The sequence below is a fragment of the Oryctolagus cuniculus genome, chromosome 9 (assembly GCF_051225735.1).
Source record: "Oryctolagus cuniculus isolate XC-2025 breed Fujian yellow rabbit chromosome 9, ASM5122573v1, whole genome shotgun sequence".
Classification (NCBI taxonomy): domain Eukaryota; kingdom Metazoa; phylum Chordata; class Mammalia; order Lagomorpha; family Leporidae; genus Oryctolagus; species Oryctolagus cuniculus.
The window spans coordinates 99837207-99851190 of NC_142875.1; the positions used below are offsets into that span (position 1 = coordinate 99837207).

Consider the following 13984-nt stretch of genomic DNA (forward strand, 5'->3'; position numbering starts at 1 on the left):
AGGGTGAACCAACGGCAAAAGGAAGACCTTTCTCTCTGTCTCTCTCTCTCACTGTCCACTCTGTCAAAAAAAAAAAAAAAAAAAGGTTAAGAGACCTGCAGAGAAGGTCTGTCAGTGTTGACGGCAGAACCAGGCGTAGTGCGTGGTAATAAGCCTTCTCGTGGCCTTAGTCCCACTTCCTTGCTCTTTTCAGTCTCATTCTGTCTAAACTGTTATGGAACTTGGTATGGAAGCAGAATTTTTTATTTTAGTGGTATAACCTGTAAGATGTTACCAGATTGTCACTTCTTGTTCCTTTTCTGCAAATTAAATTTCTTTAAGAATTTGGAAAGATGGTGAATTTTTGGTTTTTGACTTTTCCATTTTACTAGTTTTAACCTTGAACACCTTATTTAACTTCTATGTTAAATGAATAAAAGAATACTTATCGGACTAGTTTTGTGGTGTATCAGGTTAAGCTGCTGCCTACAGTGCCAGCATCCTATATAGGTGCCGGTCCCAGCTGCTCCATTTCCAATCTAGCTCCCTGCTGATGCACCAGGGTTAAGTTAGATGATCTATATAAGGTATTTCTTTGTGTGTGTGTGTGTGTGTTTTAAATGAAGCATTTCTTAAAAATTTAATAAATGTTTTTCTTTTCTTCTTTTGCACCAGAGCAAATTACTTATTTTATGTGCCAGGTGGGATGTTTTCTCAACTTTATGTACTGTGTTCCATGAAGACACTTCTTTTTTTTTTTTTTTTTTTTTTTTTTTTTAAGATTTTATTTATTTGAGAGGTAGAGTTATAGACAGAGAGAGGGAGAGACAGAGAGAAAGGTCTTCCATCCTCTGGTTCACTTCCCAAATGGCTGCATTGGTCAGGACTGGGCCAGGCCGAAGCCATCGGTTCATTCCCCAGATGGCCACAACGACCGAGCTGAGCTAATCGGAAGCCAGGAGCCAAGGAGCTTCCTCTGGGTCTCCCATTCGGGTGCAGGGCCCAAGCACTTGGGCCATCTTCCTCTGCTTTCCCAGGCATAAGCTGAGAGCTGGATCGGAAGAGGAGCAGCTGGGACAAGAACCAGTGCCTTTGTGGGATGCTGGTGCCGCAGGGAGAGGCTTAGCCTGTATACCACAGCTCTATCCCCAATAAATATTTTTTTGTTTTGTTTTAAAGGATACAACTGGGAGACATAGATCAAGTGAACAGAAAAGCGGGATATGTTCAAAGGCAGAAGGGTAGTACACACCGGGGCCCATGCGAGTGCTAGAAGCTTCAAGAGGGAGAATTACCCCTACCCAGGCTGGGATAATCTTTTTTAAAGTCTAAGAGTTGGGGTTCAGGACAAGACTTGATTGAAAATCTGAAGGAGGGCAGGGTTTGTGATGGTGCTGCAGTATACATGTTGATCTCCAGGAAGGTGTCTGGTGTGTGATGGAAGTGACACTTACTGCATGGTGAGGTGTGAATCTTCAAGCCTATTAAATTGGCATGGAAGGTGGTGGGATTTAGGTGGTCCACATGGCTTCAGTGTTAGGAGTCCTTAACTCCCTGCCTTGCCTTTATCAATAGGAGAAATTGGAAACTCTTGCTCATTTTTATTACTGAGAACTGTGTAATAAGCTGACTTTACTTACTATATTGTTGATACTGAGATCTTGTTTTGACATCAAGATAATTTCATTATGATCTTGCAAGAAAATTATATTGATTGTGTCATTTGGTTCTCATTCTCTGTCCTTGACTGTTTCTCTGGTTGCCTTGCAGAGCTCTGAGGAACATGAGTGCAATGATGATGTTTCCCAGGAAGATGAGGGGTTTATGGGAATGTCCCCTCTCCTACAAGCCCATCATGCTATGGAAAGAATGGAAGAGTTTGTTTGTAAGGTAAGGTGGCACTTTATTGTCAGTTTCCTGCTGTATATGTAGCCATCCCAATCAGAAACCTTTAAAAAGAGTAGTAGAACTATAGCCTTTGGTTTCCTTTGGGTGAAATTTGTGGCAAAATGAGCAGAGGAAGTTTCATGACTTTTTTTTTTTTTTTTTAAGATTTTTTTTTTATTTGGAAGGCAGAATTAAAAAAAGACAAGGAGGGGAGAGGAAGGGAGGGAGGGAGAGAGATCTATCTGCTGGTTCACTCCCCAAATGGCCACAATGGCTAGGACTGGACCAAGATGAAACACAGAGCCCAGAACTCTATCTGGGTCTCCCACGTGGGTGGCAGGGATCCAAGCGCTTGTGCCATCCTCCACTGCTTTCCTAGGTGCATCAGCTGAAAGCAGGGTCAGAATTGGAGCAGCTGGGATGTAAGTATCACAGGCAGTGGTTTAATCCTCTGCACCACAACACTGACCCCCATGATGAAATTCTTATAAAAAACTAGAATATCCAATTGAGAAACAAAGCTTTCCTGATATATGTTAACAGAGTAAATGTTGATAGGACAAGATGAAGCAAAATTGGGAATGACTGATGCTTAGAAATTGTAAAATAGCATTCAGTATTCTGCTATTTGACTGTGATGACAAATGTATTTTTCTAGGGCTTCCCTGGGTAATCAAGCTGCTATTAAGATAGAAATTTCCCAATTTTCACTCGTCTGATCTCTTTAACTGGTGTAATTTCTGTCTCTAAAAGATGTTTCTTCCCATTTAATGTCTGATTCTGTGGTGTATTTCTTTCTTTTTTTAAGAAGATTGATTTATTTATTTGAAAAGCAGAGTTACAGAGAGAGCAAGAGGGAAAGAGAGAGAGAGATCTTCCATCAGCTGTTTCACTCCCCAAATGACTGCAATGGCCAGAGCTGGGCTGGGCCGATCTGAAGTCTCCCTTGTAGGTGCCGGGGCCCAAATACTTGGGCCATCTTCTTTTGCTTTCCTAGGTGCGTTAGCAGGGAGCTGGATCAGAAGTGGAGCAGCTGGGACTTGAACTGGCACCCATATGTGATGCTGTTGCCACAGGCTGGTGACGTTACACATGATGCCATAGCACCGGCCCCAGTATATTTATTTCTAAAATGATAGTAGAATTCAGGTTCCTTGCTTTTAGAAAATAAGGACATTAGTAAACGCATAGGCACTTGATGACTAATCAGATCAATCAGGGCCCTTTCAGATAGGAACTAAAGTTCATTTATGAGAGTCAATGTGCATGTATGTAAATTCATTTGGTAAACATTTTGGGAGATCTCTAGATTGTTTAGAGAGGAATTTTTGTGACATTTAGCTTTTCTTGGGTTTTATGAGACTAGACTTTCAAATAAAACTTAAAAGATAAAAACATTATGTTTATTAGTGGAGTACCATGTGCTGTTTCATTTCATGTGTACATTTTATAGTATCTACTGAGGGCAACATATCCTGTCAAGCATTTAACATTTCTTTATAGTAAAAAGCTTCCCAAATCCAGTTTTTTAGAGTTTTTTTGTTTTTAAAAGATTTATTTATTTAATTTGAAAGAGTTACAAGAGAACGGGAAGGAGAGAGAAGGGTATCCCTTCCATCTGCTTTTTCACTCCCCAGATGACCGCAATGGCCAGAGCTGCGCCAATCCGAAGCCAGGAGCCAGGAGCTTCCTCTGGGTCTCCCACGCAGGTGCAGGGGCCCAAGGATTTGGGCCATCCTCTACTGCTTTCCCAGGCCATAGCAGAGAGCTGGATCAGAAGTGGAGCAGCTGGGACTTGAACTGGCATCCTTATGGGATGCCAGCACTGCAGGCAGTGGCTTTTACCTACTGTGCCATAGTGCTGGCCCCCGCCAGCCCCTTTTGTCTTTTTGATAATTGCCAATCTTACTGGATTAAGGTGGTACCTTAATTTTCATTTCCATTTCTCTGATTATAAGTAATCTTGAGGGGCTGTTGTTGTGGCGTAGCAGATAAAGCTGCCGCCTGGGCTCTGGTTCAAATCCTAGCTGCTGAACCTCCCATTCAGCTCCCTGCTAATGTGCCTGAGAAAGCACTGAAAGCCCAAGTTCTTAGGCCCCAGCCACCCCTGTGGGAGACCCAGATGAAGCTCCTAACCTTGGCCTGGCCCAGCTCTGGCCATTGCTGTCATTTGTGGAGTGAACCAGCAGATGGACACCCTCCCCCCCGCCCCCGCCCCTCTAACTCTGTCTTTCAAATGCTTAAATCTTTTTTTAAAAGTAAATGTTGAACATTTTTTCATGAACCTGTTGGTCAGTTCTGTGACTTCCTTTGAGAAAAGTATATTTAGCTCTACTGGATTATTTGTTGGTGTTGTTTGTTTTTGTTATTTAGTTGTTTAGGTTCCTTATGTTTTCTGATTATTAACCCCTTGTCAAGTGTATAGTTACAAATATTTTCTCCCATCCTGTAGGTTGTCTCTTCACTATGTTGATTGTTTTCTTTGCTGTGCAAAAGCTTTTGTTTACTGTGCTTTTGAAGTCTGATCTAGAAAATCATTGCCCATTCCAATGTCCTGAGTTGTTTCCCCCATGTTTTGTTTATTTGTTTGTTTGAAAGTCAGAGTTACCGGGCAGGGGGTGAGGCAGAGAGAGATCTTCCATCCTTTGATTCACTCCACAAATGGCTGCAATGGCCAGAGCTGGGCTGAGCTGGGCTGATCTGAAGCCAGGAGCTTCTTCTGGGTCTCCCATGTGGTTGTCGTGGCACAAGTATTTGGGCTGTCTTCCACTGTTTTCCCAGGTGTGTAATCAGGGAGCTAGTTCAGAAGTGGAGCAGTCAGGACTTTGAAGCACACCCAAATGGGATGCTGGTGCTGCAGGTGGTGGCTTTACCCACTACACCACAGCAGCTACCCCTACCCCTGTGTTTTCTCCTAACAGTTTTTGTTTTAGAGATTTATTTATTTCAAAGAGAGAGAGAAGGAGGCAGGGAGGGAGAGAGAGAGAGAGGGAGGGAGAGAGGGAGACTGAGCATACTCTTGAATCTGCTGGTTCACTCCCTAGATGTCTGCAACATCGAGGGCTGGGCCAGGCTGAAGCCAGGAACCTGGAACTGCATCTGCATCTCCCACATGATTGCAGGACCTAAAGCCTTGGGCCATCTCACTGCTTTCCTAGGCACATTCACAGGGGACTGGATCAGAAGTGGAGCAGCAAGGACTGGAATAGGCCGCCTGTTTGGGAATGCCAGTGTTGCAGGAAGTAGCTTAACCTGTTTTGCCACAATGCTGGCTCCCCCTTGAGATATATTCTGACCTGATTTGTTCTGAGTTTTATCATGAAGGGATGTTGAATTTTACCAAAATCCTTTGTTGCTTCTATTGAGATGGTCATGGGTTTTTGTCCTTCATTATGTTGATATGGTTTGTCATGTTTATTCCATATGTTGAGTCATCCTTGCATTCCTGGGATGAACCCTGCTTGATCATGGTGAACCATCTTTTTAATGTGCAATTGGATTTGATTTGCTAGTATTTTGTTGAGGATTTTTGCATCTGTGTTCATCAAGGGTATTGGCTTGTAATTTTCTTTTTGTTGTTGTGTACTTGCTCAATTTTTGTTATCAAGGTTGTGCTGGTCTCAGATAAATTTGAAAAAATTCCCTCCTCTTTATTTTTTTAAAAAATAATTCAAGAAGGATTAATGTTAATTCTTTAAATGTTTGGTAGAATTCAGCAGTGAAGCCATCTGTTCCTGGGCTCTGGTAAGACATTTTTTTGTTGCTGAGTCAATCTTGCTATTCTTTAGTCTGTTTAGATATTCTGTTCTTTGTGTTTCAGTCTTGGTAGGGTATATGTGTCTAAGAATTTGTCCATTTCTTCTAAGTTTCAAATTTGTTGATATATAATTATTCATAGTACTCTAACAGTCTTTTGTAGTTCTGTAGTGTAAGTTGTAATGTCTCCATTTTGGTCTCTTATTTAATTTGAATTATTTTTTTTCCCCTTGGGCTAGCTATTTTTTGGGCTGTTTATCTTTTCAAAGAACCAGCTGTTTGTTTCATTGATTTGTTTGTTTTTTAGTATCTGTGTTACTTATTTGTGCTGTGAGTTTTATTATTTTTTTCCAAATTTGGATTTGATCTTTTTGTTTTTTTAGTTCATGGACTGCAGTGGTTAAGTTGTTTGAGATCTTTGTGAGTTTTTTTGATGGCTCCCTTGGTTGCTGTAAACCACCTGCTTAATCTTGCTTCTGTCATATCCCACAGGTTTTGGTATGTTGTATTTCTGTTTTCATTTGTTTAAAGAAATTTGTAATTTTTTCCCTCTATTGATTGTTCAAGAGTAAGTTTAATTTCCATGTATTTGTGTGGTTTCTGAAGCTTTTCTTATTACTGGTTCCTATCTACATTGAGGTCAGAAAAGATCCTTGATATGATTTCTGTTATTTTAAATTTGTTGAGACTTGTTCTGTGACCTATCATGATCTGTCCCAGAAAATGTTCCACGTGCTGTTGAGAATATGTATTCTGTAGCTGTTGGATAGAAAGTTCTATAGATGTTTGTTAGGTCCAGTTGATCTAGGGTGCAATTTAATTCTGCTGGTTCTTTTTTGACTTTGTGTATAGAGTATTGTCTGTTCCTGAAAGTGGGTGTTAAAAGTACCCTACTCTTAATTGTATTGGAATCTTTCTCTCCTTTTTGGTCTGTTTTAATATATGCTTTAGGTATCCAAATGCTCCAGTGTTGGGCACATACATATATATAAGGGTTATTTCCTCTTACTGAATTGAGCCCTTTATCATTATATAATGACATTCCTGGTCTCTTCTATTGCTTTTTGTTTAAAAATCTGTTCTATCTGACAGAAATATGGCGGTTCCTTATTTGTTTTGGATTTCACTTGCATGGAATATCTTCTTCCATCCTTTGACTTTCAGTCTGTTTGTGTCTTAGAGGTGAATTAAATTTGCATAGTTAACCTTACCAGTGAATTTTCTACCTTCTGATAGTTTCTTATTACTTGTTAGTGTCTCTTTCATGTCTTGTAACACAAGTTTGGTGGTGATAGATTCTCTGAGCTTTCGTTTGTCTGGGAATGTTTTTGTCTCTCCCTCATAGCTGAAGGATAGTTGTGCTGGACATGGTGTTTTTGGCTGGCAGCTTCTTCCCGGCAGTGCTGTGAAGGTCTCATCTTACTCTTTTCTTGGCTTGTGAGGTTTTTGCTGAGAATTCTGTGGTCAGGTGAATTGGCAGTATTTGCTGCTTTTCTCTTGCAGCTTTGAGAATCCTCTTTTGGAGAACTTGACTCCAAGCAGGGGGTAGACGTGGGGTTGAATTTGACTAGCAACCTTTGAAGTTTCTATACCTGGATAATTGTATCTTTCTCTAGATTTGGGATATTTTCTGTCATTATCTCTTTGAATATGCTTTCTACTGCTGTGATATTCTCAAATCTCTCTTAAGAGGGATTCAAATCCTAATATCTGAATATTTGCTCTTTTCATGCTATCCTATATTGAGTTGTTTTTCTGTGTTCTCTTGAGTTTCCTCAAAGTAGCTATTTTGAAATCATCATTCAATCATTTGGAAATTTCAAATCTTAGATAAGTTGTTTTCTGGCATTTATTTTGCGCCCTCCCCCCCTTTTTTTTTTACTCCATGAAAGTTCTTGATGCATGTTGGTGTCCAACATTGTGCTTGAATAATTAGTTACAGTGATCTGGCTTCATTTGTGGTTGTCTTTCTAGTGATGCTAAGCAGTCTGTTTTCTCTAAGCCTATGGACACTTCTGCTATTTCAGCACCAGATAGAAAGCACCCTAAATCATGATTTGCTACAGGTCTGCTATTGGTATGTTTTTACTCCTTAAACTCAATTTGCCCTAAATCTGTTGTTGATGTATTGTTCAGAATGAACCGGGGAAGTGCCTAAAAAGGGGTTTTCAAGTCCTGCAAGCCTCTTCCTGAACTTGTAGTAGGCTCAGACTCCTTATTCTGAGTCCACGAATGCCATAATGCTAGATCATATCCAGAGCTCTCAGGCCACCAAGACCACTGAAACCTGGGGGTAGGACCAAAGCTCAACCTGCTGTGGTCTCTGCTGCTGCAGTGAGCTCACTGCCCAGTCCTGTACCTATCAGCTACTGGAAGACTGCTAAGCCAGGGCCACAGAACTCTGCCGGGCCCTGAGGCAGGTTCAGAGGCTCTGTCTGCAGGATTGGCCTGGGGACAGGAACTGTTAGAATCTGTTCAGTGCTGAGTTTTATCAGCCTGGCACTAAATCCCAAATAGTCCTGTGATTCCATGCTGTCTGCCCAAAGACCTAACTCAATTCAAATCTCCCATGTTAGTGGCAGCAACCCAGCCACTTGCGCTATAACTTGTCTCCCAGAGTCTGTATCAGCAGAAAGCTGGAGTCAGGAGAGGAGCTGGGACTTCAACCCAGATACTCCACTATGAGACCCGAGTGTAGTAACCAGCATCTCAATTGCTAGGCCTGCTCAGAAACTGAACTTTTTATGCACATGGTCTTAGTTCCTGAAAACTAAATTTAGGTTTACATTTATAATGGTGCTAAAAATAACTGAGGCCAATTAAATTAGAATACTATACATTGCACCAGGGGATGAGAAGAGAACATTATAATTGAACACAGACATATCTATCAAGACTAGCATTTATGGATATACATAGAGTCCTGGAAATTTTCATCAGTGTTTGAAAATTTATGACAAAAAAGAACAAGCAGGATAAGTCCATTCTAGTGATCACTATTTCAGAAGGATTAGCACAAAGGGACATAGTAGGTACATTTTGTACTTCAAAAAGCAAATTTGATGTGAAGAAATCACTCAGGGTTGCACATGTAATATGTGAACCTTTAGGGAATTTTACTGATTATAAATCAGTGGGGGTTCCATAGTGGACTTAACTTTTTGTCTCCCTTTGTGAACTGAGAGCAAAGAATAAAGCAAATGAAACTTTAAATTTAAACAGCTAATGGGAGGATACACAAGGTGAGCATTTGCTTGCTATAAATGATGATTTACTGAAAAAAAAATATTTGGGACACAAAAATCATTAGCATTCCCTTTCCCCTAGTGTTTAACCTGTCTGTGAGAGCAGAATGTCGAGGTGTCCTGTTACAGTGTTCTCCTGTGTGGGTCTGCCTTGCTGTGGCAATGCAGCTGACCAGTACTTGAAAACTAGCCACGTCCAGTGACACAGGGGTCATTTCTTGGGTGCGAAGCAAGGAAACAGTTTAAAATGAAGTGTGCTGTGGCCTTGCTGATGTATCTTCCCTTTCGGAGAAGCTTTTTCTTACAGGAGTGGGGGAGATACATAAAATTGTTTATAACTACTGAAATAACTAACTATGAGTTTCTGAGTTGGATCTTTGTTTCTTTCCCCAGAAAACTTTTTTTTTTTTTTTTTTTTGCGATTTTACCAGGATAGCCAGGCCCATGTGAGACTAGGAAGAGTGTCATGGGTAGTTAAAAACATTTAGGTGGGTGGGTGGGTGTTGTGTGCCTGTTCATTTTATGGTCTAAAATCCAACAGACCATTGCTAAGATGTTTGAATTAGGCTGTATCTTAAGCTTATAAATGAACATAACTTTGGTTAAGCTGTGTTTCTATTCTTTGTTTTCCAGAAGTTGTAAATAAAAACATAGCTATTTATGTTGGTGTTTGACTGACTGTATATGAAGTGACTTCAATTTGACAGTATGGGTGAATTATCTGTTGAATATGCCACTAATTGAAGGATAGTTAGGAAAGTATAGCTCTTTGGCTCAGTATTTATACCATAAGAATGTCATTTTAAAACAGTAGCGAAAATCACTCTGTTACATATACATATAATTAATTAGTATAGAAACTCAATGTATTCTTTGTGAAAAGGGAGCATTTGACTATTTTGTCTGCATGTGGTAGCACAGTAGCACTTTGATGTCATAGCAGAGCGGTGTACACATTCTGAATGACTTTGAAGATGTGAGGATTGATTTGTCTGCTTCCTAGAAAATAAAATTCTTTTGAAGTAACATAGAGTAACAACATTTTCTTTTATTTATTTATTTATTTTTTGACAGGCAGAGTGGACAGTGAGAGAGAGAGACAAAGGTCTTCCTTTGCCGTTGGTTCGCCCTCCAATGGCCGCTGCAGCTGGTGCGCTGCGGCCGGCGCACCGTGCTGATCCGATGGCAGGAGCCAGGTGCTTCTCCTGGTCTCCCATGGGGTGCAGGGCCCAAGCACTTGGGCCATCCTCCACAGCAGAGAGCTGGCCTGGAAGAAGGGCAACTGGGACAGAATCCGGCGCCCCGACCGGGACTAGAACCCCGTGTGCCAGTGCCGCAAGGCGGAGGATTAGCCTAGTGAGCCGCGGCACCGGCCAATTAGCAACATTTTCTAAGGTTAATCTCAATAATGATGATCTTTCCCAAGTTCAGAAATTTCAGTATTTTGTTCTCTCAGTCCATAAAATCTTAGGGACAATTTTATATATCTACTTGTACCAAGTGATTGTACCATTGGTCCTCTGTACCCACATCTGTGAATTTAATTCAAGTAACTGCTGATGGAGGGTACTCAGAAAAAACCCTGAACATACACATTTGTTCTTCTTACATTATTCCCTGTAGTGGAACAACTATTTACATAGTATTTACATTGTATTAGGTATTATAAGTAATGTAGAGGTATTTAAAGTATACAGGAGAATGTGAGTAGATTATTTGTAAATACTGTGCTATTTTATATAAGGGACTTGAGCATGCACAGATTCTGGATTCCTGAGACTAGCCCCCATAGATACTGAGGGGTGGTTATACTATTAACAGTAGACATTAGAAATCTAGATTAATGTTTTGGCATTGTTTATTTTATTGCTTGTTAGAAATAAGTAAGGATTGGCTAAGTTAACAGTAGTAACTCTTTGCCTCAAATTTTGGATTGAAAGATAAAGAGAGAGAGTTTTGATAGAGTGTTAAGAAGGCCACATCTTTCTTAAATTGTTAGGCTTCACTTCCTTTGGAGGTAGAGGAAGATCAGTCCTTTTACAGTGTCAGTAAGGGGACAGACATTGGGTGCATTTATTAAGAAATTGCCGCGGTGGGGCAGGGGTGTTGTGGTGCAGAGGGTTAAGCTGCTGCTTGCGATGCCAGCATCCCAATATCACAACTCTGGTTTGAGTCCCAGCTGCTCTGCTTGCTATCCAGCTCCTTGCTGAGTGTTTCGGAAAGCAGCAGAATATGGCCCAAGTACCTGGGCTCCTGCCATCCACATGGGAAACCTAGATGTAGTTCCAAGCTCCTGGCTCCAGCCTGGCCCAGCCCTGGCCCTTTTGACCATTTCGGGGAGTGACCCAGCAGATGGGAGATCTCACTTAATCACACTTGCTATGTCTTTCAAATAAACAAATCTTTAAAAAAAAAAAAAAAAGATACTGCTTGGGCCACCCACATCCAATATCAGGTGAGTTCAAATCCCTGCTCTGGTCCTGATTCTAACCTATTAATCCAAACCCTTGGAGGTAGTAATGATAGCTCAGTTAGTGGGTCCCTGCTAGCTAAATGGAAAGATCTAAATTGGGTTTTGAGCTCCTAGCTTCAGCCTGACCCAGCCCCAACTGTTGGAGGCATTTGGGGTATGAACCATAAATGAGGGAGAGCTCCCTGTCTCTTTGCTTTTCTAAAAAGTTTTAAAAAGATAAACCTACAGTTGGGGAAGTAAGAGAGCAAAGAACAGGAAACAAGTGGTATAGTGAAAGGAATGGGCACAGTGGCTGGCTGGTGATCAGTGGCAGTCTTTGTGCACATGGCAGCAAGTCTCCGCTGCTTAGCCTTGTTGTCACTAGACCCCCCATGGGGTAGGAGTGAAGGTCTTTGTCTGAAGGAGATCCTTGCTAATTTGTAGTCTGATTCTTCCTTTACAATTTTACAACTAAGCCATATTTTTCTCTACTAGATTTTCCGACAGTATTCTCAAACCAAGCCAAGGAAGAGTTGCTATACAAAATGTGGTAATAGATTAGAACTGCTGAGACCTCATTAATTGGAAGGTAGATCATATGCCTGGAATTTTTCCCTCCATCTCATTCTGTCTAGCAGAAGCAAGTTAGTTCAGGATTATGTGGTCCTTGTGATGTGAGCTCTCTGAGAGACATTAGATTGACAAATTTTCTGAGGAAGGACTCCCAAGTCCCCTGAGCCCCTTCCCTCTAGATGAAGTGAGGAGAAGGAAGAAAAGGGAGCTCAGGGATTTACATGGCAGTTAAGGCAGGGCTTTGCCATCTCTCCAGCGTGGCTTAGTCACTGTATTAGCTTTTTGTTACTACCTAACAAGTACCCATGAGGAGCTGCTTACAAAAGAGAGAGTTTATTTTGGCTCACAGTTTTGGAGATTCACAGTCCAAGATTGGGTGGCACCATTGGACTGATGTCTGATGAAGGCAATGGATGGCAGAATATGTGCAGAGAGAGGGGAGGGTTATATGGTAAGCCAGGAACCAGGGAGAACAGCTAGGCCCTTCTCAGCCCTTATAACCAACCCTCTTGTGAGAAGTACTTTCTGAGGGCACACCCCAGTGAGCTAAAGACCTCCTACTGAACCCACAAGGAGCGCCGCTCTGCCCTGAATCCATTAGCTGTTAACTGTTAACATAAGACTTGTGGACCAACCCCCCAGTTCATGGGTTTTGGGGAGACACCCAAACTATTAGCAAGTTGTAACAAACTAACTCATGGATGATTGCCTGTGGAGAGGATCAAGGTTACATACCACCCTTTGTGGGGATGCTAGGGATGTATGTACTCATTTGTAAAGAGCTTCGTGTCATTTTATTTGATCCTCCTGTTTCCTTATGAAGTAATTGAACTACCATTATCTTCATTTTCTAAATGAAGAAACTGAAGTTTGGAGGCTTTGTAATTAATTAAAGTGTATACAGCTAGTTAATATCAGAGAGCCAGATTTTTCTGACTCCTGTACTTTTTGTTTTCTACTTCATCAGATTTACTGTGGTTATACCAGAAGAAGTAAAAACGGGGAGTGAAAGATGTTTTAGCAACAGGCACAAGATTGTAATTTCCTATAGTTCCTTTTTCTACTAACAGGAGTATTTTTTTTAAGATTTATTTATTTATTGGAAATGCTGAGTTACAGAGATCTGCTGGTTCACTCCCTCAAATGGCTGCAATGGCCTAAAGTAAGCCAATTTGAAGCCAGGATGAAAGGAGATTAATATGTGTGGAGATTTGGGCCCCTTACCTTAGCTGTAGCCAGTTTGAAAGAAAACTTGAAACCAGTCTTTTAGGGCTTCTTCTTCTTCTTCCTCCTCCTCTTCCTCCTCTTCCTCCTCTTCCTCCTCCTCCTCCTCCTCCTCCTCCTCCTCTTCCTCTTCCTCTACTTCTTCTTCTTCCTCCTCCTCCTCCTCCTCCTCCTCCTCCTCCTGATCTGAAGCCAGGAGCCAGGTGCTTCTCCTGGTCTCCCATGGGGTGCAGGGCCCAAGCACTTGGGCCCTCCTCCACTGCACTCCCGGGCCATAGCAGAGAGCTGGCCTGGAAGAGGGGCAACCAGGACAGAATCCGGCACCCCGACCGGGACTAGAACCTGGTGTGCCAGCACCGCAGGCGGAGGATTAACCTATTGAGCCGCGGCGCCGGCCTTAGGGCATCTTCTATAAGCCTGTTTATTCTTTCCTTTTCCTAAGAAAAACCCTTCATTTAAGAAATAACTTTTTATCAGTCTGTTTTTAAAGAATTATGTACACAAAACACTATACCTTTTGAATATATTTATCTTCTGAAAAATAAATGATTTTTTCCCATTATAAAAACAGTGTGGGAAGAGATGGTTGTTTTCGAACAGTGTTGCCGAATTGGCAACTAAAACTACAAAAATGTTTGAAAATACTCTTCCTTCAGGTGTGGGAAGGTCGATGGCGAGTAATCCCTCATGATGTGCTACCAGACTGGCTCAAGGATAACGACTTTCTTTTACATGGACACCGGCCTCCTATGCCTTCTTTCCGGGCCTGTTTTAAGAGCATTTTCAGAATACACACAGAGACAGGCAACATCTGGACACATCTCTTAGGTATGTATTATCAGTGTATATTAAATCGGTGATTCACTTT

At 41.5% G+C, this 13984-nt stretch overlaps 1 protein-coding gene across 5 annotated transcripts in view; it reads left to right on the forward strand.

Annotated features, from left to right (window-relative positions):
* ADIPOR2 (adiponectin receptor 2) overlaps positions 1 to 13984 on the forward strand; it is a 105064-nt gene that overhangs the window by 76721 nt on the left and 14359 nt on the right. For all 5 annotated transcript variants that reach the window (XM_017343434.4, XM_017343435.4, XM_002712774.6 and 2 more), the window contains exons 3-4: positions 1750 to 1869; positions 13773 to 13944. In XM_017343434.4, the coding sequence (XP_017198923.1) occupies positions 1750 to 1869; positions 13773 to 13944 (292 nt within the window). The remainder of the gene's footprint in view (positions 1 to 1749; positions 1870 to 13772; positions 13945 to 13984) is intronic.